The sequence below is a fragment of the Oncorhynchus nerka genome, linkage group LG7, assembly GCF_034236695.1.
Source record: "Oncorhynchus nerka isolate Pitt River linkage group LG7, Oner_Uvic_2.0, whole genome shotgun sequence".
Taxonomy (NCBI): domain Eukaryota; kingdom Metazoa; phylum Chordata; class Actinopteri; order Salmoniformes; family Salmonidae; genus Oncorhynchus; species Oncorhynchus nerka.
In genome coordinates, this window is record NC_088402.1 from 66581553 (window position 1) to 66604868 (window position 23316).

Here is a 23316-nt window from a genome sequence, read left to right on the forward strand (position 1 = left end):
GTCCCATGAAACTATTAGTTGTAATAGTGATAGACACCGATACGGAAAATCTATATCAGTTGCATTTTTTCAATTTGCTACCGATATCATATAGTGTTATGAATAACATTGCAACTTTCTGTTCCGTCAAGATTCTCCTACATTTTGCCTCCATGGGTTTGTAAAGTATGTACAGTAGATGACCTTGGTAGTTTTTAAGTGGCAGTCAGTGTATGTGGACACAGTTTGATGTTAGTATTATTGATGGTAAATTCTAAAGTGAGACTGGTGAAAGGTTAAGCTTGCTCACTGTATTTTCCAGTGCACAGCCAGCCGGTCACAGCCACAGTCAGGTGTAGGTGCTTCCCTGAGCTCAGTGGCAGAAACTCAAACTCCTCTATTGCTCCCACCCGCTTATTCATCTTATAGCCTAGCGAAAGACAGAGAAAGAGCGAGTGAGAAAATAAGGTAAATGATCAAAGGAAAGACATTCTGATCTCAAACATAAAATTTAAAAAGTAGACAAACCATCACCAAAAAAACAGAGATCAACTATCTTCATACACTGCCAAAGTCCCTTCATCTACCAGTGATCTCACCAGTTAAGCCAGCCCCTGCTGCTCCAAACAGGGAGGCCATGATGGCGATGCCAGTGGCTGAGCCCAGAACAGCCGCCCCTCCTGCCCCTAGTACGGCCGATGCCCCCGCCGCCACCAGTGGCGCCGCCAACCCGCCTGTCACACCTACAGTTAAAGTCGAAAGTTTAAATACACCTTAGCCAAATACATTTAAACTCAGTTTTTCACAATTCCTGACATTTAATCCTAGTAAAAATTCCTGGTCTAAGGTCAGTTAGGATTACCACCTTATTTTAAGAATGTGAAATGTCAGAATAATAGTAGAGAATGATTTATTTCAGCTTTTATTTCTTTCATCACATTCCCAGTGGGTCAGAAGTTTACATGCTACCAAATACTTAGAGTGTATTGCCTTTAAAATTGTTTAACGTGGGTCAAACGTTTCGTGTAGCCTTCCATAAGCTTCCCACTGTAAGTTGGGTGAATTTTGGCCCATTCCTCCTGACAGAGCTGCTGTAACTGAGTAGGATTTGCCTCCTTGCTCACACACACACTTTTTTAGTTCTGCTCACAAATTTTCTATAAGTTTGAGGTCAGGGCTTTGTGATGGCCACTCCAATACCTTTACTTTGTTGTCCTTAAACCATTTTGACAACTTTGGAAGTATGCTTGGGGTCATTGTCCATTTGGAAGACCCATTTGCGACCAAGCTTTAACTTCCTGACTGATGTCTTGAGATGTTGCTTCAATATATTCACATAATTTTACTTCCTCATGATGCCATCTATTTTGTGAAGTGCATCAGTCCCTCCTGCAGCAAAGCACCCACACAACATGATACTGCCACCCCCATGCTTCACGGTTGGGATGGTGTTCTTCGGTTTGCAAGCCTCCCCCTTTCTCTCCAAACATAAAGATGGTCATTACAGCCAAACAGTTCTATTTTTGTTTCATCAGACCAGAGGACATTTCTCCAAAAAGTACTATCTTTGTCCCTACGTGCAGTTGAAAATCGTAGTCTGGCTTTTTTATGGCGTTTTTGGAGCGGTGGCTTCTTCCTTGCGGAGCGGCCTTTCAGGTTATGTCGATATAGGACTCATATTACTGTGGATTTAGATACCTGGTTACCCGTTTGCTCCAGCATCTTCACAAGGTCCTTTGCTGTTGTTCTGGGATTGATTTGCACTTTTCACACCAAAGTACGTTCATCTCTAGGAGACGGAATGTGTCTCCTTCCTGAACGGTATGGCGGCTGCGTGGTGTTTATACTTGCGTACTATTATTTGTACAGATGAACGTGGTACCTACAGGCGTTTGGAAATTGCTCCCAATGATGAACCAGACTTGTGGAGGTCTACAATTTTGTTTCTGAGGTCTTAGCTAATTTCTTTTGATTTTCCCATGATGTCAAGCAAAGAGGCACTGAGTTTGAAGGTAGGCCTTGAAATACATCCACAGGTACACCTCCAATTGACTCAAATAATGTCAATTAGCCTATCAGAAGCTTCTAAAGCCATGCCATCATTTTCTGGAATTTTCCAAGCTGTTTAAAGGCACAGTCAACTTAGTATATGTAAACTTCTGACCCACTGGAATTGTGATACAGTGAATTATAAGTTAAATAATCTGTCTGTAAACAATTGTTGGAAAAATTACTTGTGTCATGTACAAAGTAGATGTCCTAACCGACTTGACAAAACTGTAGTTTGTTAACAAGAAATTTGTGGAGTTGTTGAAAAACTAGTTTTAATGACTCCAACATAAGTGTATGTAAACTTTTGACTTCAACTGTACATTAAATAATGGCAGAATTTTCCAATGAGTGAGTAATACATTTTTGGGGGAATTTCTCAATGTTGCCTCTCATACTAGCAATTGGCCCAGGTAAAACCACTGACCAATCACAGCTCCTCCGCCCACAGTGGCCAGGCCAATGAGAAGGTAGCGTCGTAATTTGCGTCCTCTCTCTTTTGTCTGTCGTCGAGATGACTCCTCTCTGAGAGATAAAAGAAAGAAGACAATCTGAATATACAGTGAGATACATAATGTCTATAAACAATATATGTATTGGTGCATTCATATAGGCTTCTCAAAGACAATGTTTACAATGTGAAGGAAGTACTACAGTTTATTGTTACATGTTTCACCACAGGGTCATTCCATACTAAAAGCCAAACCAAGTAGACCATAAAGGATAAACAAACTTACTGTTGTAGTCAGTCCTGAGGCAAAGCAATGACACATAAAAGAGAGTACACTGAATGTAATTACCCATGCAAAAATCACACTGCCGCCTACATGGTTAAACATTTTATCTAGTTAAACATCTTCATGACGAGGGAAATTCGTTTGAATTCATTCTTCTCTCCCTCACTTACGCGGTCTCCACCACTCCCTCTCTCAGTCGTTCGCCCAGCGTCGCCTCAAACTCCTCCAGTTGCTGAGGGGACACTCGCAGTAGACAGCTGACGTGGCGAATTAGGACTCGTGATCTGGAGTCATACAGGCCTGTGGACAAAGTATGTTTTGGTCACATTCAGAGACATTGTTAGTACTTTATGAACTTTCCAGTTATGATGAAGGCCAAACACTACTAATTAATGTAAGCTACTTACCATCTTTGACGGAAAAAGACACAAGGTCCTGTGAGTGAGAGAGAATGACACAAGGAACTTGTGAATGATCTTAGAAGTGTCAGTATGCCCAAAGCGTACTTTGTTTTGAAGTGCTGGGCCACAAACATAATAAGTTACATGCAGGTCACTTGTGCAAAAAAGAAAGAGAGAGCATGGTCATATCACCAATACACTGATTAATCATTCCAGCATTTGATTAGATATGTGCAGGGCAGTGACTGAACCCACCTGTGTGATGGGAGTGGCACCTGCAGACAGTAGTGGCTCTGCCTGAAGGATAGAGAGGAAGGTGTCGCTGCCCTCGAATCCCAGGCCTGCCAGAAAGGCCCCCATGACGGGCATCACCGACTCGTCCAGACCCAGCCATTGCACCAGCCCCTCCAGGTACAGCTCCCGGAAACACCTGTACAATGATTAGAGGACAAAAGATTAGGCAAAGCCAGCAAGACGTTCATATTCATATCAACAAATGCATTAAAATAACCTTACAGAAGGACAACCATCTCTGCATTGTTCCCCAATGCTGAAAAGGGCCCGTGTGAAACAGTTTGGTAACCCTTGCAGTACAGTACCTGTTCTCAGGTCCAGGAAACAGCTGGCCCAAGGAGACCCCACAGAGCCCAGCGTAGGCAAAGCGCCCTGGTTCAGTCAGCTGCTTGCCAATCACTGCCACAGCGATCGGTTCATCCGGCCTTTCTCGACCGGGCTTCTCCTCCCCTGGATCTGAAGATATTGACAGATAACGTTACTGCTATTACACAAGAACAAAATGTATCATATCTTGATAAAGGTTTGATACATCTGACATTTTCAACGATGCTGCACTAGAACAGTCAGTGAAAGGTAACAACAAATATACAAAAATGTGCTAGCTAGCTACATGAAAAACAAATATTATCCTGCATCACGGAGAAACTCACTGAACCCAGGCAAAAATAAGTCCCCCCAAAAATATTTAGCAACTTGCTAGCTAGCTACCTCCTTCCATACACTGCCTCAAATGAGTACGTTCGCTAACTAGTTAGACAACAAAAATAAGTTACGTGTTCTAGTTAGCTATCTATCCAAATAAACTGGGGACTATGATACAAGTTATCTAGCTAATGTGCACTCACTGTTCGAAACAGCTGGCGGATAGATAGCTAACGTTAGCTATGTAACGTTAAGTTAGCTAGCTTACGTTAGCTGGTTTAAGTTAACTAGCTAGACAACCCCACTTTGACACGTAGATGTTTCTTTATAAATGCAAAACATGATCGATTACCTTGAGTCAACACTGGATTAAAACAGTGTTGTTTTGATCTTTCCTCCTCCATTTCACTTTGTTAGCATGATGGCTCAGCTAGGTTGTTATGATCTACTTGTGGTTGAAAGTTCAATGAACTTTTTGCAACTTGACCAAAGAGCTGACGCGTCCAAGCAAGGTCCTGTTCAAAATTGTAACGTTGAGACACCGCTTGTACAGACGTGTAACGATCTGAAACACCTCGTTCGTTCATTCGGCAAGAGTAAATGGATGAGGGGAAATTATTATATGTTCCCTCGATATTTATTGGAAAGGAGCATCAAGCTCATCAACGTGCACTTTCACCATACTGTGAAGTACATCGTAACTTTTCATCTGTAGCCTAATAAACTGCATACTTTCAGTGTTGCCAACAAGCCCCGTGTGTTTTTGTCTCATTCCATTTACTAAGATGGATGGCACGCCATTAATGGACAATCTTGTCTATCTCTGCAGGGGAGTAGCCAGGGAGCTTGGCTATTTTTTCTATTTCTCCAGGGCTCTTATTGTGCTTTAGAGTTTCCTCCACATTAAAAACGGACATGTACTGCAGTGCTTCGATGTTGTCTGGCAGTCTCACCCTCAACTCATTAGTGAGGGATATGGTGAAGGCTACACACCGCTTTCAGACATTGTTTTAATCCTCAGGCGCAAGGTGGAGCTCAGCTGCCTTTGACTCAAAAAGGTAACCATGGTACTGTTTGGGACTGATGTATCCATCTATTGGCCCTTTGAGTACATCAACATTTGCCAGTGGATTCAGCACCCTGCTGCTCACAGACATGATCAGGCTAACCAAGCTGTCAAGTAGCTTAAGAGGATCTACTTGCTCTCCCTCAAAAGCCTTGATGGCCAACTATACCTCACCCAGCACTGACTTCAAAAAAGTCAGATACAATATGTTTTGAGGATCACTGTACATGGAGTATAAAACCTCAGCCATGTAGCAGTGTTCACTGGACTTGGTGACTGCGAAATGCAGCCTAAGCTCCTCCCACTGGTCCAAAATGCATGAAACCGCGGGTTCAATGGAGAGCCAACTTATGGTTATCTGTAAAGGTTTCTCCTCACAGTTGATGGTCTCATATATGGCCTTGTAGGCCTCCCTGCGCTTTGGAGACACTGAAAACCAGTTATAAGTCTCTCGAACCAAGTACTCCACACTACGGGGATGATGTAATTGGAAGCATGACTTACAGCAAGCTGCAGAGAGTGGCACACACAGCGAATAAGAACCAGATATTTGAGGCCATACGCCTCCTTCAGCACTTTATGGACCCCTTTGTTAATCCCTGTCATAACAGAGGCATTGTCAGTCCCTATCCCCAGGAGTTTCTCTTTTTTAAGACAACACTTCTCGAGGAAAGCCACAACAGCACGGGCTATAGATTTGGCATCTCCTCCCTCCAACTCAACAAGCCCCAGAAATGTTGATACAATTGTCTGCTTGGTGTCACTAAAGTACCTTATCACAACCCCTGGGTACTTTGAAACATTTACATCCGTGGACTCATCGAGGAGGAGGCTGAAATGCTGGTCACCCACATTTGCAACCAACTTTTTCAGAAAGTATGGTGCTAGAACACCATTAATAATTTCTGTGCACTTTGAAGTGGGTAGCAGCAGTGGAGTCTGAGAAAGCAGCTCTACATGCTTCTCCAATGTGATCACATGCCAGCATAGAACAGTGTTTAGCGATAGCTAATGCCATGGTGGCCTCAGCCTTTTTTGTAGAGTCAATTTTTGTAACCATAAATGGCAGCTTGTTTTGGATGGAACTGTTATAAGGCCTCTTGCCTTTTGAGTATGTTTTTGAGTTGTCATGTGTTTTTTCACATCACTAAGTTTGGCGTAGAAATCAGCCTTATAGTACAGGCAGTATGCCCGTGTATCATCTCCAATAAACGGCTTCAACCAGCCTTTGAATTCAGGATTCCCACTGCTTTCTGTATTTTTGAGTGTACAGTTTAGACTGAGACATGATGAGCTAGCCAGCTAGATGTTTAGCTTATGTCACAGAGAGGCACACACACAGTGGACAAGGTGAGTAAGTGACTGAGGTTGTGTGAGTCAAATGCAATTATTTTTTTGTGTGCAGTGATTTATTTTAGACAAAGAACATTTTACATATACATCCCACCCTGAATGTAAGCCAGGGCGGGATCAGCCAGCGGCGGCTTCCCGCATGCACGATTAATTTGCAGTCCGGACGTGGAGGCGGAGCTGTGAACATCTCCTGCTCTGACTGCAGCTGGGAGGGACTGCTGCACGAGGACTGGGCCACCTGTGAGTGAGTGCTTTGGGACGGGGGTGGGGCCCCCCTTTCCAATAAATATCGAGGGTCTGATTCTAGCGAGGTGATTATTGATGCTTGATTCCCATTTGACAAATAAAAATATTATCTCTCTTAATTATCTCATCATGTAGACTATCCTACATGCACTGAATCTGCTTGCTGTTGGCTAGAGCACAGTGCCAAGACCAGAGTCTGCACATTTGCTATTTGAGCCAGTTTTTGTGAGAAAAATATCGGTAGAAAATGCGATGGATACACATTGAACTTTAGATTTAAATGCTGTACATGAAATCTGATTTTCAAGATGTAGCATATACATGGTTCATACAGACATTGGCTAGTCACATTCAAGGACTTTCAATTACATTTTCAAGCACTTAATTGTAATTTTCAAGGACCTTTATATTTAATTGTTGTAATAGCCTATAGAAAACCAACTCCCCCAAAATGCATGTAAAAATGTTTGCTTTACCACTTAAAAAATAATGTATTTTTTAATCGGCCAACCCAATGGCATTATGCATTGACATTCACATTATTTTTACATTCTAAAATATTTCAGAATAATGTGGGCATTGCATGGCTAAATAGACAACATGCTCCCGACACAAACACACCAGTGTGGTATCTGTCAATGTGGTATCTAGTCAGTCTTGCCATTTGAGATGTTGAGAGTTAGAGGGGTTATTGTATCACGTTTTAAAACAAGAAAGCAACCAAAAGCCAGGTTCTCTTTGTAATGCAACGCTTTGTATGGAAAGCCATTTTGGAAAGCCATTTTTTATCAAGTATATAGCCTAGATTAAAAATATAATTTTTACAATATAAGATCGACTGGCCCAGAGGGTTTCCAAAATCTCCCCTGTATGTAGAGCCCTGACACACACAGACGGGCATTCCCGTGCAGTTGTTGCCTCTTCAGAAACTTGGTTTATGTTTGGTCAATTGCACATTACAGTTTGAATAAAACATGATTATTAAAAAAGCTTTGTGAACCAAAAACTAACATGACCAGGTAAAAACATTTCACTAGCACCCTTGCGACCAATAAAAAATGTGTGTTGCACTGCCAAAACTGGAGAGGTGACTCTGTAAACATACCACCTTTTACCTCTTCCAGGTATTTCCACAGCTTACACAGGGAACTTAATTCCCTGCCAGGTTGACCCTCCGGCTGTACAGTGACCTCAGACACAATCTTCGATACGACAAAGCTATATTTCTGAAGCACTGTGGTTGAGATGCTTGCTGGATTGATCGTGCTGGCATCTTCCTGGGGTTGTGCTGCTCGATGGCTGTACTCTCTGATTTTCTGAAATACAACAGACTGCTACCCTCCTTAGCGGCTCCATCTCTGTTGAGAGAAGTACTAGAGACACACGTGGGTCCATCAGGCAAGCTGCTGCAAATCAAAATAAAATAAAATTGTATTTGTCATATGCACCAAATGCAACAGGTGAAATACTGTGAAATGCTTACTTACAAGCCCTTAACCAACAATGCAGTTTTAAGAAAAATATGTGTGAAGAAAGTATTTACTAAAATAAACTGAAGTAAAAAATTAAAAAATATATATATGCAGGGGTACGTGTACAGAGTCAATGTGCGGGGGCACAGGTTAGTCGAGGTAATTGAGGTAATATGTACTTGTAGGTAGAGGTAAAGTGACTAAACATAAATAATAAACAGAGAGTAGTAGCAGCGTAAAAATAGGGTGTTCCAAAAGAAGCCTCTTGGACCTAGACTTGGCGCTCCGGTACCGTTTGCCGTGCGGTAGCAGAGAGAACAGTCTATGACTAGGGTGACTGGAGTCTTAGGCCATTTTTAGGGCCTTCCTCTGACACCGCCTGGTATAGAGGTCCTGGATGGCAGGAAACTTGGCCCCAGTGATGTACTGGGAGGCCCACTCACGCTCTGTTCTCACCTTCAGATTTCTTACCTGTTAGCTAGTGATAGGGATGGACAAACTAGGCCTATTGGAAACATCGGCATAGACTGAATTGAACACGGCACTGCACATAAATGGAAGTCAAACATTAGATGTCTTGCTCGATAACATATTTTCACCAACTTCAGCAATTCTAACCTCATCCCCAGGCTCAGTTGCTACCTACCGCATATGAGAGCATGCTGGGTGGACGACGAGATTACAGCAATTCTAGCCGGATTCACTAGAAAATATTTCACATGCCTCTTATTCTTAATTGTTATACTTACTTAATTACTTTACTTTTCTTATTTGTATAGGCTACTTATGATTTGTGTCCCTACTAAATAAAGAAATGTTTATAATACAATGAAGACTCAAGAATGGAAAGACAGTGTAAGCAGGATGCTTTACAGAGACCTAGAGTGCATCCCAAATGGCACCCTATTCCGTAAGTAGTGAACTTAATTGGGGAAATGGTGCCGTTTTGGGACGTGACCTTAATATACACCACGTAGGCTGGGGATTCCACACTGATGAGGCAGGATATTCGTTTGACAGAGTACCCAGGTTGTATTAACAGTTTCACTGCATAAAGGCCTTGCTCTTAATCCACCCACACACTTTCCTGTCTTTCCATAGACCCCTGTCATTATACAGATGCACTGTAAGATGTGCCGGGCCCGCAAATGGTGCCAAGGATGAACTGGTGAGACAGTGAGTCATAAAGAGAGAGGGGGGGGTTGTGGAGATATTTTCAAAGACAAATCCAGAACATTTACACAAACAAATGTGCCATCATACTTGAATTATGAACACGGTATATATCATGAAACCATATAACATGAATAAATAAGAGTGTGCTGCACTATTATTTGAGGAGACTAATACATGTTGTATGTTATTACACTTATTATTGGGGCTTTCAGGGGCAACAGAGTGTGAATGTGTGGCATAAGCCATTATGCATCTGATCTAAACAAATTCTATGTATTTTCACTCATCACATAGTATTACTCTTGCCATGACCTTGTCTGACTGTGTGCTTCTCATCTGTGTCTGCAGCTTCCAAGGTTATTATAGTAAACAAAAAACTTAATCTAAAATAAAAACTAAAATTCGAAAAACTATTTTGTAAACTGACCAAAATTTTAACCAAAAACATTTGAACAACGAAACCTATACTGAAACTATTATCTTTGACTTCAAAACGAATTAAAATACGTTTTAAAAAATTCACAAATTATGTTAAATTTTCGTTTTTTTCTTCTAATCTTTGGGCAACATTTAAAAGGTGTTTTCAAGCGTTTTAGCTTATGGGGTTTTTGAGCATCTGAATCTGGCAGGTAAATGTTGCCAGTAGATGCCATCAAGCTGTAGCTGATATTGAAATGAATAAAAGGGAGAGAAAAAAAGGCAGCTTTGAATAAAACAAATGATTCAATTCAGCAATTCAGCAACGGGACATTAAAAACTGTAATATCTTATGCTTCACGGAGTTGTTGTGGAACGACAACATTATCAACATACAGCTGGCTGGTTATACGCTATATTGGCGGGATAGAACAGCGGCGTCTGGTAAGACAAGGGGGGGGGACTATGTATATTTGCAAACAACAGCTGGTGCATAATATCTAAGGAACGCTCAAGGTTTTGCTCGCCTGAGGTTAAATATCTCATGATAAGCTGTAGACCACACTATCTACCTAGAGAGTTTTCATCTGTATTTTTCGTAGCTGTTTACATACCACCACAGACCAATGCTGGCACTAAGACCGCACTCAATGAGCTGTATTCCGCCATAAGCAAACAGGAAAACGTTCATCCAGAGGCGGCACTCCTAGTGGCTGGGGACTTTAATCCAGGGAAACTTCAAATCCGTTTTACCAAATTTCTATCAGCATGTTAAATGTGCAACCAGAGGGGAAAAACTCTAGACCACCTTTACACAGAGATGCGTACAAAGCACTCCCTTGCCCTCCATTTGACAAATCTGACCAGAATTCTATCCTCCTGATTTCTGCTTACAAGCAAAAATGAAAGCAGGAAGCACCAGTGACTCGGTCAATAAAAAAGTGGTCAGATGAAGCAGATGCTAAGCTACAGTACTGTTTTGCTAGTACAGACTGGGATATGTTCCGAGATTCTTCTGATGGCATTGAGTAGTACACCACATCAGTCATTGGCTTCATCAATAAGTGCATTGATGAAGTCAAGCCCACAGTGACCGTATGTACATACCCCAATATGTTATCTCGAAGGAACACCATGGGAAAATAAGAAATATGAGGCATTCTGCGCAGGAGCTACAAGTTCAGTTCATATGATTCCACCTAATGATAAATTAATATAAAAAAACGAGCAAAAAAACTGATTGAAACATTGCATAGTAATCAGATGTAGGCTAACACTGATTGTTGCATAGTCAAATCCGATTTCTCGGGATGCAACACTGATCATATGTTTTTCAATTGATGAGCATATGTGCACTTCACAAGAGGTTTCAAAGAGAAAAGACCAGACAAAAGTTTATGACTCAAAACCACAGTTTCAGAAGTTTATAAAAGCTCTATAAAACACTGTACATATGTGGGTATGCATGTAAACACATTATATCATAGCTCAATGTGACGTAAAACACACATTTATATTAGGCCTACTGCTTATAAAGCAGAGCACCTCTTTCCATAACAGCTGGTATCAGAATAGCACTTGGGATGTCAAATTAGAGGTTGACACGGGAGTGAAAATGTATTCTTGTCCCATCTTGTCCTGTAAAATAAAAATCCCTGTACAGTCCTGATCCCACAATAGTTCTATAACCTGGAAATGTTCCTGTCCCACCCCGATAAAAATCCCTCTCGTGCCCATTTTTACAAGAGGAAATCAGAAAATGTTCCTCCATTAGTTGCTGTCTGTTTGTCCCGGTCATCACTAGTTACCACAGTCACAAAGTCATAAACACAGCCTAACCTTAATCACACTGCCTAACTCTAACCTAAAACTTAATTTGAGTTTTCATGCATTTTTACGATATAGGCAATTTTGACTTTGTGGCTGTGCCATCTACTGGAAATTGTCTGTCTCCCGCTTGGGTTGTGAGTAGCCATGGCAACTGTTTTGTTTGTCTGCTGCTCAGCACTCACGAGACCATTGCCTGCACACACAGCTAATAACAACCACATTAAGAGATTTGGGCAATGAAGGCAGCCCTTCCTCTTACGCAGAGTCGGATGAACTCATGGATATGGGCATGTGCAATTGTGGGTCTCCGCGATTCTTCCGATGGCATTGAGGAGTACACCACATCAGTCATTGTCTTCATCAATAAGTGCATCGATAACGTCAACCCCACAGTGACCGTATGTATGTACATACTCCAAACAGAAGCCATGGATTACAGGCAACATCCGCACTGAGCTAAAGGCTAGAGCTGCCACTTTCAAGGAGTGGGATTCTAACCCGGAAGCTTATAAGAAATCCAGCTATGCCCTCCGACGAACCATCGAACAGGCAAAGCATCAATACAGGACTAAGATCGAATAGTACTACACCGGCTCCGACGCTTGTCGGATGTGGGAGGGCTTGCAAACCATTACAGACTACAAAGAGAAGCCCAGCCGAGAGCTGCCCAGTGACACGAGCCTACCAGACGAGCTAAACTACTTCTATGCTCGCTTCGAGGCAAATAACACTGAAACATGCATGAGAGCACCAGCTGTTCAGGACGACAGTGTGATCACACTCTCTGCAGCCAATGTGAGTAAGACCTTTAAACAGGTCAACATTCACAAGGCCGCAGAGCCAGACGGATTACCAGGACGTGTACTGCGAGCATGCGCTGACCAACTGGCAAGTCTTCACTGACATTTTCAACCTCTCCCTGTCTGAGGCTGTAATACCAACATGTTTTAAGCAGACCACCATAGTTCCTGTGCCCAAGAACACTAAGGTAACCTGCCTAAATGACTACGTCTGTAGAAATGAAGTGCTTTGAAAGGCTCACATCAACACCATTATCCTGGACTTCCTGACGGGCCGCCCCCAGGTGGTAAGGGTAGGTAACAACATATCCGCCACGCTGATCCTCAACAAATCAAATCAAATTTTATTTGGGGGTGCGTGCTCAGTCCCCTCCTGTACTCCCTGTTCACTCAGGACTGCATGGCCAGGCACGACTTCAACACCATCATTAATTTTGCCGATGACACAACAGTGGTAGGCCTGATCACGGACATTGACAAGACACTCTATAGGGAGGAGGTCAGAGACCTGGCCATGTGGTGCCAGGACAACAACCTCTCCCTCAACGTGATCAAGATAAAGGAGATGATTGTGGACTACAGGAAAAGGAGGACCGAGCACGCCCCCATTCTCATCAACGTCTGCTAAATGACTTAAATGTAAATGTAAATGTAACTGGGCTGTAGTGGAGCAGGTTGAGAGCTTCAAATTCCTTGATATCCACATCACCAACAAACTAACATGGCCCAAGCACACCAAGACAGTCGTGAAGAGGGCACAACAAAACCTATTCCTCCTCAGGGGACTGAAAAGATTTGGCATGGGTCCTCAGATCCTCAAAAGGTTCTATAGCTGCACCATCGAGAGCATCCTGACTGGTTGCATCACTGCCTGGTATGGCCTCCTCCGCAAGGCGCTACAGAGGGCAGTGCATATGGCCCAGTACATCACTGGGGCCAAGCTTCCTGCCATCCAGGACCTCTATACCAGGCGGTGTCAGAGGAAGGCCCTAAAAATGGTCAAAGACTCTAGACACCGTAGTTATAGACTGTTCTCTCTGCTACCGCATGGCAAGCGGTACCGGAGCGCCAAGTCTAGGACCAAGAGGCTTCTTAACAGCTTCTACTCCCAAGCCATAAGACCCCTGAGCATCTTATCAAATGGCTACCCAGACTACTTGCGTTGCCCCCCCCCCTCTTTTACGCTGCTACTCTCTGTTATTATCTATGCATAGTCACTTTAATAACTCTACCTACATGTACATACTACCTCAATTACCTCGATTAACCGGTGCCCCCACACATTGACTCTGTACAGGTACCCCCTGTATATAGTCTCGCTATTATTTTTTACTGCTGCTCTTTAATTACTTGTTCCTTTTATTTCTTATTCTTATTTGTGTTTTGTAAACTGCATTGTTGGTTAGGGGCTTGTAAGTAAGCATTTCACTGTACCTATTGTATTCTGCACATGTGACTAATACAATTTGATTTCATTTGATTTGATTTGGTTAAATAGCCCTGTTCACAAATTATTAATTTGACTCTGGAAAAGAGATGGCATTTACTTATAATGTGGCAGTAAAGAGAAATACTTTGAGTTCACTGATGACAAAATAAAGTCAGTGTTTCCCAAAGGGTGGGGCATGACCCACTTGTAGGTCGCAGCCCATTACTTTTGGGGCAAGAAAAAAAGTTTGTTTACTTAGTGCGTAAAAGGAAAAATCTGAAAGCCATGCGACACAGAGAAAAAGTTATAATCACTGTTATAAGTGATTATTTGTAGCCTATGTATCAAGTTTGCGAAACAACTTTGGCTATACATTATATACCATAAATATTCCTTGATATATATCCGACAGATCCTATCTTGATTTTGTAGGAGATAGCCGTCAATCCTTTAACCTTGGAACACTCCTCACTCCTCTCCTTTATCTATCCCCCCAGGTAAAACACACATTTCCGCATGCGTCTGCTCTGAGCTATGTGACACACGCTTCAATTCTGTGTGAGATCAGCCTTAGACAAAGGATGGATTGATTACTCTTTGACTGCAGACAGGTAGACAGCAATGCTCTTGCAGACAAGTTCAAACACAACCCCACAGGTACCATATCACTGACGGACAATGTGATGCCTCTTTTCGCCTCCCTCTCGTTCCTTGACAAATTGAAATAAGGCATCACCGACTGACCCTAGGGCACTGAGAAAGGGAGGTAGAGATATAAAGGAGAAGTGAAACATGTGGAATGAAAGGAAAACATTGATGATAGTACAGTATGTTAACAGGCAGGATGAGCTGGGCACACTGACTGTCATCTTCCTGTGATTGAGAAGTAATTTGTCTTTGTATTTATTAAGGATCCCCATTATTTGGTTCATGTTTGGACTCTTCCTAGGGTCCAAAGCAAGATTAAGGCAATTTACATCACAATTTGTTAAAAGTAAAACAGTACATCTGTAATGGCTTTCTAATGGTGAAGGAGAGTCGGACCAAACTGCAGCGTGTCTATTGCGATTCATCTTTAATAAACAAACGTAACACACAACAAAACACTAACACTACAAAACGAAAACCGAAAACAGCCTATACAAGTGTCTACTAACCTCTAACCAGGACATCAAGACACACAGGACAATCACCCACAATACAACCAAAGAATATGGCTGCCTAAATATGGTTCCCAATCAGAGACAACGGTAAACACCTGCCTCTGATTGAGAACCACTTCAGACAGCCATAGACTCTCCTAGAACACCCCACTAAGCTACAATCCCACTATACACACATACCAAAATCCCAAGACAAAACACACCACAATACAAAAACTCTATGCCACACCCTGGCCTGAACCAATACATGAAGAAAACACAAAATACTTAGACCAGGGCGTGACAGAACCCCCCTAAGGTGCGGACTCCCGAACGCACCTCAAAACAAATAGGGAGGGTCCGGGTGGGCGTCTGTCCATGGTGGCGGTTCCGGCGCGGGACGTGGACCCCACTCAATTAATGTCTTAGTCCCCTCTCCTCGCGTCCCTGGATAGTCCACCCTCGCCGCCGACCATGGCTTAGTAGTCCTCACCCAGAAACCCACTGGATTGAGGAGCAGATCGGGACTGAGGGGCAGCTCGGGACTGAGGGGAAGCTCGGGAGTGAGGGGAAGCTCGGGAGTGAGGGGAAGCTCGGGAGTGAGGGGAAGCTCGGGAGTGAGGGGAAGCTCGGGAGTGAGAGGAAGCTCGGGAGTGAGAGGAAGCTCGGGAGTGAGAGGAAGCTCGGGAGTGAGAGGAAGCTCAGGCAGGTTGATGGATCTACCAGATCCTGGCTGGCTGGTGGTTCCGACAGATCCTGGCTGACTGGCAGATCCTGGCTGACTGGCAGATCCTGGCTGACTAGCGGTTCTGGCGGATCCTGGCTGACTGGCGGATCCTGGCTGACTGGCGGATCTGGCAGATCCTGGCTGACTGGCGGATCTGGCTGACTGGCGGATCCTGGCTGACTAGCGGATCTGGCAGATCCTGGCTGACTGACGTATCCTGGCTGACAAGCGGATCTGGCAGATCCTGGATGACTGGCGGTTCTGGCAGATCCTGGCCGACTGGCGGATCCTGGCTGACTAGCGGATCTGGCAGATCCTGGCCGACTGGCGGATCCTGGCTGACTAGCGGATCTGGCAGATCCTGGCCGACTGGCGGATCCTGGCTGACTAGCGGATCTGGCAGATCCTGGCTGACTGACGTATCCTGGCTGACAAGCGGATCTGGCAGATCCTGGCTGACTGGCGGTTCTGGCAGATCCTGGCCGACTGGCGGATCCTGGCTGACTAGCGGATCTGGCAGATCCTGGCTGACTGGCGGATCCTGGCTGACTAGCGGATCTGGCAGATCCTGGCTGACTGGCGGATCTGGCAGATCCTGGCTGACTGGCACTTCTGGCGGATCCTGGCAGACTGGCGGATCCTTGCTGACTGGCGGATCCTGGCTGAATGGCGGATCTAACTGATCCTGGCAGACTGGCGGAACTGGTGGCGCTGGGCAGACTGGCGGCGCTGGGCAGACTGGTAGCTCAGGCGGCGCTGGGCAGACTGGCGGCACTGGCGGCGCTGGGCAGACGGGTGGCTCAGACGGCGCTGGGCAGACTGGCGACGCTGGGCAGACTGGCGACGCTGGGCAGACTGGCGACGCTGGGCAGACTGGCGACGCTGGGCAGACTGGGAGCACTGGCGGCGCTGGGCAGACTGGCGGCGCTGGGCAGACTGGCGGCGCTGGGCAGACTGGCGGCGCTGGGCAGACTGGGAGCACTGGCGGCGCTGGGCAGACTGGGAGCACTGGCGGCGCTGGGCAGACTGGCGATGCTGGGCAGACTGGCGGTGCTGGGCAGACTGGCGGCTCAGGCGGCGCTGGGCAGACTGGCGGCACTGGCGGCGCTGGGCAGACTGGCGGCGCTGGGCAGACTGGTAGCTCAGGCGGCGCTGGGCAGACTGGCGGCACTGGCGGCGCTGGCCAGACGGGTGGCTCAGACGGCGCTGGCCAGACGGGTAGCTCAGACGGCGCTGGCCAGACGGGTAGCTCAGACGGCGCTGGGCAGACGGGTAGCTCAGACGGCGCTGGGCAGACTGACAGCTCTGGATGCTTCATGCAGGCTGACAGCTCTGGCTGCGCTGAACAGAGGAGTACTGGTGCCTCTGGAATGAGGGGCTCTGGCGCCTCTGGCATGAGGGGCGGTAGCTCTGACAGCGCCGGACAGGCGGGAAGCTCCGGCAGCGGCGCCGGACAGGCGGGAGGCTCCGGCAGCTGCGCCGGACAGGCGAGAAGCTCCGGCAGCGGCGCCGGACAGGCGGGAGGCTCCGGCAGCGGCGCCGGACAGGCGGGACGCTCCGGCAGCGGCGCCGGACAGGCGGGACGCTCCGGCAGCGGCGCCGGACAGGCGGGAGGCTCCGGCAGTGGCGCCGGACAGGCGGGAGGCTCCGGCAGCGGCGCCGGACAGGCGGGAGGCTCCGGCAGCGGCGCCGGACAGGCGGGACGCTCCGGCAGCGCTGGACAGGCGGGACACACTGTAGGCCTGATGCTGGCACTGGTGGTAATGAACCGAGGACACGCACAGGAAGCCTGGTGCGGGGAGCTGCTACCGGAGGGCTGGGGTGTGGAGGTGGTACTGGATAGACCGGACCGTGCAGGCGCACTGGAGCTCTTGAGCACCGAGCCTGCCCAACCTTACCTGGCTCGATGCCCACTCTAGCCCGGCCGATACGAGGAGCTGGAATATACCGCACCGGGCTATGCACCCGCACTGGGGACACCGTGCGCACCACTGCATAACAAGGTGCCTGCCCGGTCTCTCTAGCCCCCCGGTAACCACAGGAAGTTAGCGTAGGTCTCCTACCTAGCGTAGCCATACTCCCTGTGAGTCTCCCCCCAATAAATTTTTGGGGCTGACTCTCAGGCTTCCATCCGCTCTGCCGTGCTAGCTCCTCATAATGCCGCCTCTCTGCTTTTGCTGCCTCCAGCTCGGCTTTGGGGCGACAATAATCTCCAGGCTGATCCCAGGGTCCTTTACCGTCCAGTACCTCCTCCCATGTCCATTTCTCCAGGTAGTGCAATCTCTCCCACTGTAGCTGCTGCTGCTCCTGCTGCTGCTGCCTCTGTTGCTTCTCCTGTGGCTCCTGCCTGTTGACACGCTGCTTGGTCCTGTGGTGGGTGATTCTGTAACGGCTTTCTAATGGTGAAGGAGAGTCGGACCAAACTGCAGCGTGTCTATTGCGATTCATCTTTAATAAACAAACGTAACACACAACAAAACACTAACACTACAAAACGAAAACCGAAAACAGCCTATACAAGTGTCTACTAACCTCTAACCAGGACATCAAGACACACAGGACAATCACCCACAATACAACCAAAGAATATGGCTGCCTAAATATGGTTCCCAATCAGAGACAACGGTAAACACCTGCCTCTGATTGAGAACCACTTCAGACAGCCATAGACTCTCCTAGAACACCCCACTAAGCTACAATCCCACTATACACACATACCAAAATCCCAAGACAAAACACACCACAATACAAAAACTCTATGCCACACCCTGGCCTGAACCAATACATGAAGAAAACACAAAATACTTAGACCAGGGCGTGACAACATCATACACCACATTATTATTCTACCACTACATATCTACAATACAAACTGTATAATACCACAATACAACAATACTACATTACAATGTACATGTGTGTATCGTGCTTGTGTGTGCGTAAAGCGTATGTGTGTGCCTGTGTGTGTGTCTCTTCACAGTCCACATGGTTCCTTAAGATTTGATCAAAAAAAAATTCAAATCGGATTTTACTGCTTGCATGAGTTACTTGATGTGGAACAGAGTTCCATGTAGTCATAGATCTATGTAGTACTGTGCGTTTCCCAGAGTCTGTTCTGGACTTGGGGACTGTGAAGAGACCCCTGGTGGCATGTTGTTTGGGGTATGCATGGGTGTCTGAGCTGTGTACTAGTCGTTTGAACAGAAACCTCTGTGCTTTCAACATGTCAATACCTCTCACAAAGACAAGTAGTGATGCAGTCAGTCTCTCCTCCACTTTGAGCCAGGAGAGATTGATATGCATATTATTGATGTTAGCTCCCCGTGTACTTTTAAGGACCAGCTATGCAGCTCTGTACTGGGCCAACGGTAATTTGCCTATGTCCCTCTTTGTGGTACTTGACCATATGACTGGGCAGTAGATGAGGTGCGATAAACCTAGGGCCTGTAGGACTTGTTTTGTTGATAGAGATGTAAAGAAAGCAGAGCAGCGCTTTATTACAGACAGACCCCTTCACATCTTAGTTACCATTGAATCAATATGTTTTGACCATGGCAGTTTACAATCCAGGGTTACAGTTTAGTCTCCTCAACTTGCTCATTTTCTACATTATTCATTACAATAATTGGTGGAGGTTTAGGGTTTAGTGAAGGATTTGTCCCAAATACAATGCTTTTAGTTTTTGGAATATTTAGCACTAGCTTATTACTTGCCACCCATTCTAAAATTGACTACAGCTCTTTGATAAGTGTTGCAATGATTTAACTTGCTGTGGTAGCTGACATGAATAATGTTGAGTCATCATACATAGACACACAGTCTTTACTAGTGCCAGTGGCAGGTCATTAGTAAAAACATTTAAAACGTAAGGGGCTTAGACAGCTATCCTGGGGTATGCCCAACTCTACCTGGATTATGTTGGAGAGGCTTCTATTAAAGAACACCCTCTGTGTTCTGTTACATTGGTAACTCTTGATCCACGATATAGCAGAAGGAGTAAAGCCATTATGTCACGTCTAATCAAGGTGGGTGGAATCAGGCGCAGAGAGCAGATAGCGAATTAAAGTTTATTCTCCGTTGAACAAACAAACACGGTGAACCCAAACACACACATGGTGAAATTATCCAACACAGGATAACAGAGTAACCGGAGAATAAGAAACACAAAAACACCGATAGACGAAAATAATGACAACATAAACAATCCCGCACAAAACAAGGGTGGGACAACCTACAATATATACAGACACTAATTAACTAAACAACACACAGGTGCAACCAATCAGACAAAACCAACAGATAAACGAAAAGGGATCGGTAGTGGCTAGTAGGACGGTGACGACGACCGCCGAGCACTGCCCGAACGGGTAGGAGAGCCAACCTCGGCGGAAGTCGTGACACATTACACCATTTTTCAGCAGCAGACTATGATCGATTATATCAAAAGCTGCACTGAAGTCTAACAAAACAGTGCCCACAATCTTCTTATTATCAATTTATTTCAACCAATCATTAGTCATTTCTGTAAGTGCCGTACATGTTGAGTGCCCTTCCCTATAAGCGTGCTGAAAGTCAGTTGTTAATTTGTTTACTGTGAAATAGCTTTGTATCTGGTCAAACACCATTTTTTCTCCAAAAGTTTACTAAGGCTTGGTAGTAGGCTGATTGGTCGTCTGTTTGAACCAGTAAAGGTTGCTTTACTATTCTTGGGTAGCGGAATGACTTTTGCTTCCCACCAGGCCTGAGTGCTCACACTTTCCTGTAGGCTTAGATTGAAGAGATGGCAAATAGGGGTGGCAATATAGTCTGCTATCATCCTCACTCATTTTCCATCCAAATTGTCTGTCCTAGGTGGTTTGTCATTGTTGATAGACAACAACAAACAATATCATTTTCCACACTCACTTTACGGATTTTTTTTTTTACAATGCTTGTCTTTCATAATTTGTTTAGTTATGCATGGATCTGTATGTTCAGTTTGTTGTTGGGATGTCATGCCTAAGTTTGCTAATCTTGCCAATGCAAAAAATCATTAAAGTAGTTGACAATATCATTGGTTTTGTGATGAATGAGCCATCTGATTCAATGAAGGATGGAGCAGAGTTCGCATTTCTTTGCACAAAATTTCATTTAAGATGCTCCAAAGCTTTTTACTATCATCCTTTATATAATTTTTCTTTGTTTCATAATACAGTTTCTAGTTCATTTTGTTTAGTTTAGTCACCTGATTTCTCAATATACAGTACGTTTGCCAATCAGCTGTGCAGCCAGACTTATTTGCCATTCCTTTTGCCTCGTCCCTCTCCTTCATACCATTTTTCTTAATTTTCTTAATTAATGGGTGCATGCTTATTAGTAACTGCAATAAGCAATTTCATAAATGTGTCATTACACATCTTGTGAGAGATATGAGTGCAGGTTTGCACTGCTGTCTGTCTCCACAAGATGTACATGCAGTTGCATACTCAGATACATACACACACACACAAACACACATACACACACAAACTGTTGTTGTATTTAGCTCACAGGAACTGGGATGTGCAGCTGTGGGCACATCCGCAGTGGAATCTGTTAGGGCAGGTTCAGAGAGATTTGGAGAACTTGGCAACCAATCAAAGGTTTCATAAAGTAAACCCTTACTTGCATCCACTCGCTCCAGAAATAAAGAAGCAAAAGAAGAATGCACACAAACACATTCATATAGTCTATGACCCCCAGCTACAGTACCTGGATCAGGAAAAAACAATGGCCAACTCTTAGCAGATCCTTGCTTAGAGGACTAGTGAGTACTAGTGAGTACGGATATAACGGAAAGTAAGGCTTGCACGTATGTAAGCAGTGTGTGTAAACAATGCCTTCAGAAAGTATTCATACCTCTTGATTTAGTCCACATTTTGTTGTGTTATAGCCTGAATTAAAAATGGATTACATAAAAAACATTTTTCACCCATTTACAGACAATACCCCATAATGACAAAGTCAAAACATATTTTTAGAGATTTTAGCAAATTTATTGAAAATAAAATACAGAAATATCTAATTGACGTAAGTATTCACACCCCTGAGCCAATACATGTTTGGCAGTGACATCACCTTTGGCAGTGACTCTAGCTATGAGTCTTTCTGGGTAAGTCTCTAAGAGCTTTGCACACCTGGATTATACAATATTTTGCACATTATTCTTTAAAAAAAATTCTGTCAACTTGTGTCACGGTCTTCCTCCTCTTCATCTGAAGAGGAGAGGCGAGAAGGATCAGAGGACCAAAATGCGGCGTGGTATGTGTTCATAGTGAATTTTAATAAAGAGAACACTGAACACTGCAACACTATACAAAAACAATAAACCAATGACGACCGTGAAGCTACAAATGAGACCTGTGCTGACACAAGCCACTAACATAGACAATCACCCACAAACAAACAGTGCAACCCAGGCTACCTAAGTATGATTCTCAATCAGAGACAACGAATGACACCTGCCTCTGATTGAGAACCATACTAGGCCGAAACATAGAAATCCCCAAATCATAGAAAATCAAACATAGACTGCCCACCCAACTCACGCCCTGACCATACTAAATAAATACAAAACAAAGGAAATAAAGGTCAGAACGTGACAGTACCCCCCCCCCCCAAAGGTGCGGACTCCGGCCGCAAAACCTTAACCTATAGGGGAGGGTCTGGGTGGGGGTGGGCGTCTGTCCGCGGTGGCGGCTCTGGTGCTGGACGCGGACCCCACTTCACCATTGTCTTAGTCCGCCTCATTGTCCGCCTCCGTGGCTTCCTAACCATGGCAACTCTTCTCAATGGACAGAGGGGCAGCTCGGGACAGAGGGGCGGAAGCTCGGGACAGAGGGGCGGAAGCTCGGGACAGAGGGGCGGGGGCTCTGGCGCCTCTGGGCTGAGGGGCTCTGTGTATCTTTGTAACCGGTGGGATTACAACCCGGGTCTCAGCCAATGTCTTGACCATTCGACCAAGAGGGCCAACAAATTGGGTTTTCTTCCCATTTATTATCAATTTCTCTCAATCTCAGAATATTGACTGTTCAATTCAAAATAGGTCTGTCAAATGTTTAAAAATGTAATCGAGTTAATCAAAGGATCACAAATCAGAAAATCACAAATTCAGAATTTAAAGTAATAATTTAATTTAAGATATTTTATGTAAAAAGCATTACCAGAATACTGACAGCTTGATTTTGTCCAAAGTAACGCTTAGCAAAATCAGGTAAATTGATAAAGCACATTTTCTTTAACCTCAATGTTAACTTGTTTTGACATTGCATTTTTAGCTGTATAGATGATGTATTTGTTTTAAATGTTTTTGTGCATTTTGAATGCTTTCAGACAATGCAATAATCAATAAAAAAAAATGGTGCACAAAAATGTGCTTGAATTAACTGATTAACTATGACAGCCCTAATTCAAAATCATCTTTTTGTGGAAAATAATCTGTCAACATTCGTTCATAAAGCAAACACATTCACACATTTTCAAATTCCTTAAAATCCCTTTTAGGCCTGTGTAATTAAATGTAACACAAATCAATG

At 44.7% G+C, this 23316-nt stretch overlaps 1 protein-coding gene across 1 annotated transcript in view; it reads right to left on the minus strand.

Moving 5' to 3' along the window:
- tmco4 (transmembrane and coiled-coil domains 4) overlaps positions 1-4869 on the minus strand; it is a 24924-nt gene extending 20055 nt beyond the window's left edge. Inside the window, exons 1-8 of the mRNA XM_029664654.2 lie at positions 4458-4869; positions 3766-3916; positions 3422-3596; positions 3173-3200; positions 2936-3065; positions 2456-2553; positions 579-722; positions 290-409 (exon numbers count right to left, since the gene is read on the minus strand). Of these exons, the coding sequence (XP_029520514.1) occupies positions 290-409; positions 579-722; positions 2456-2553; positions 2936-3065; positions 3173-3200; positions 3422-3596; positions 3766-3916; positions 4458-4509 (898 nt within the window). The 5' untranslated portion in view covers positions 4510-4869. The remainder of the gene's footprint in view (positions 1-289; positions 410-578; positions 723-2455; positions 2554-2935; positions 3066-3172; positions 3201-3421; positions 3597-3765; positions 3917-4457) is intronic.
- Positions 4870-23316: the final 18447 nt, after the last annotated feature.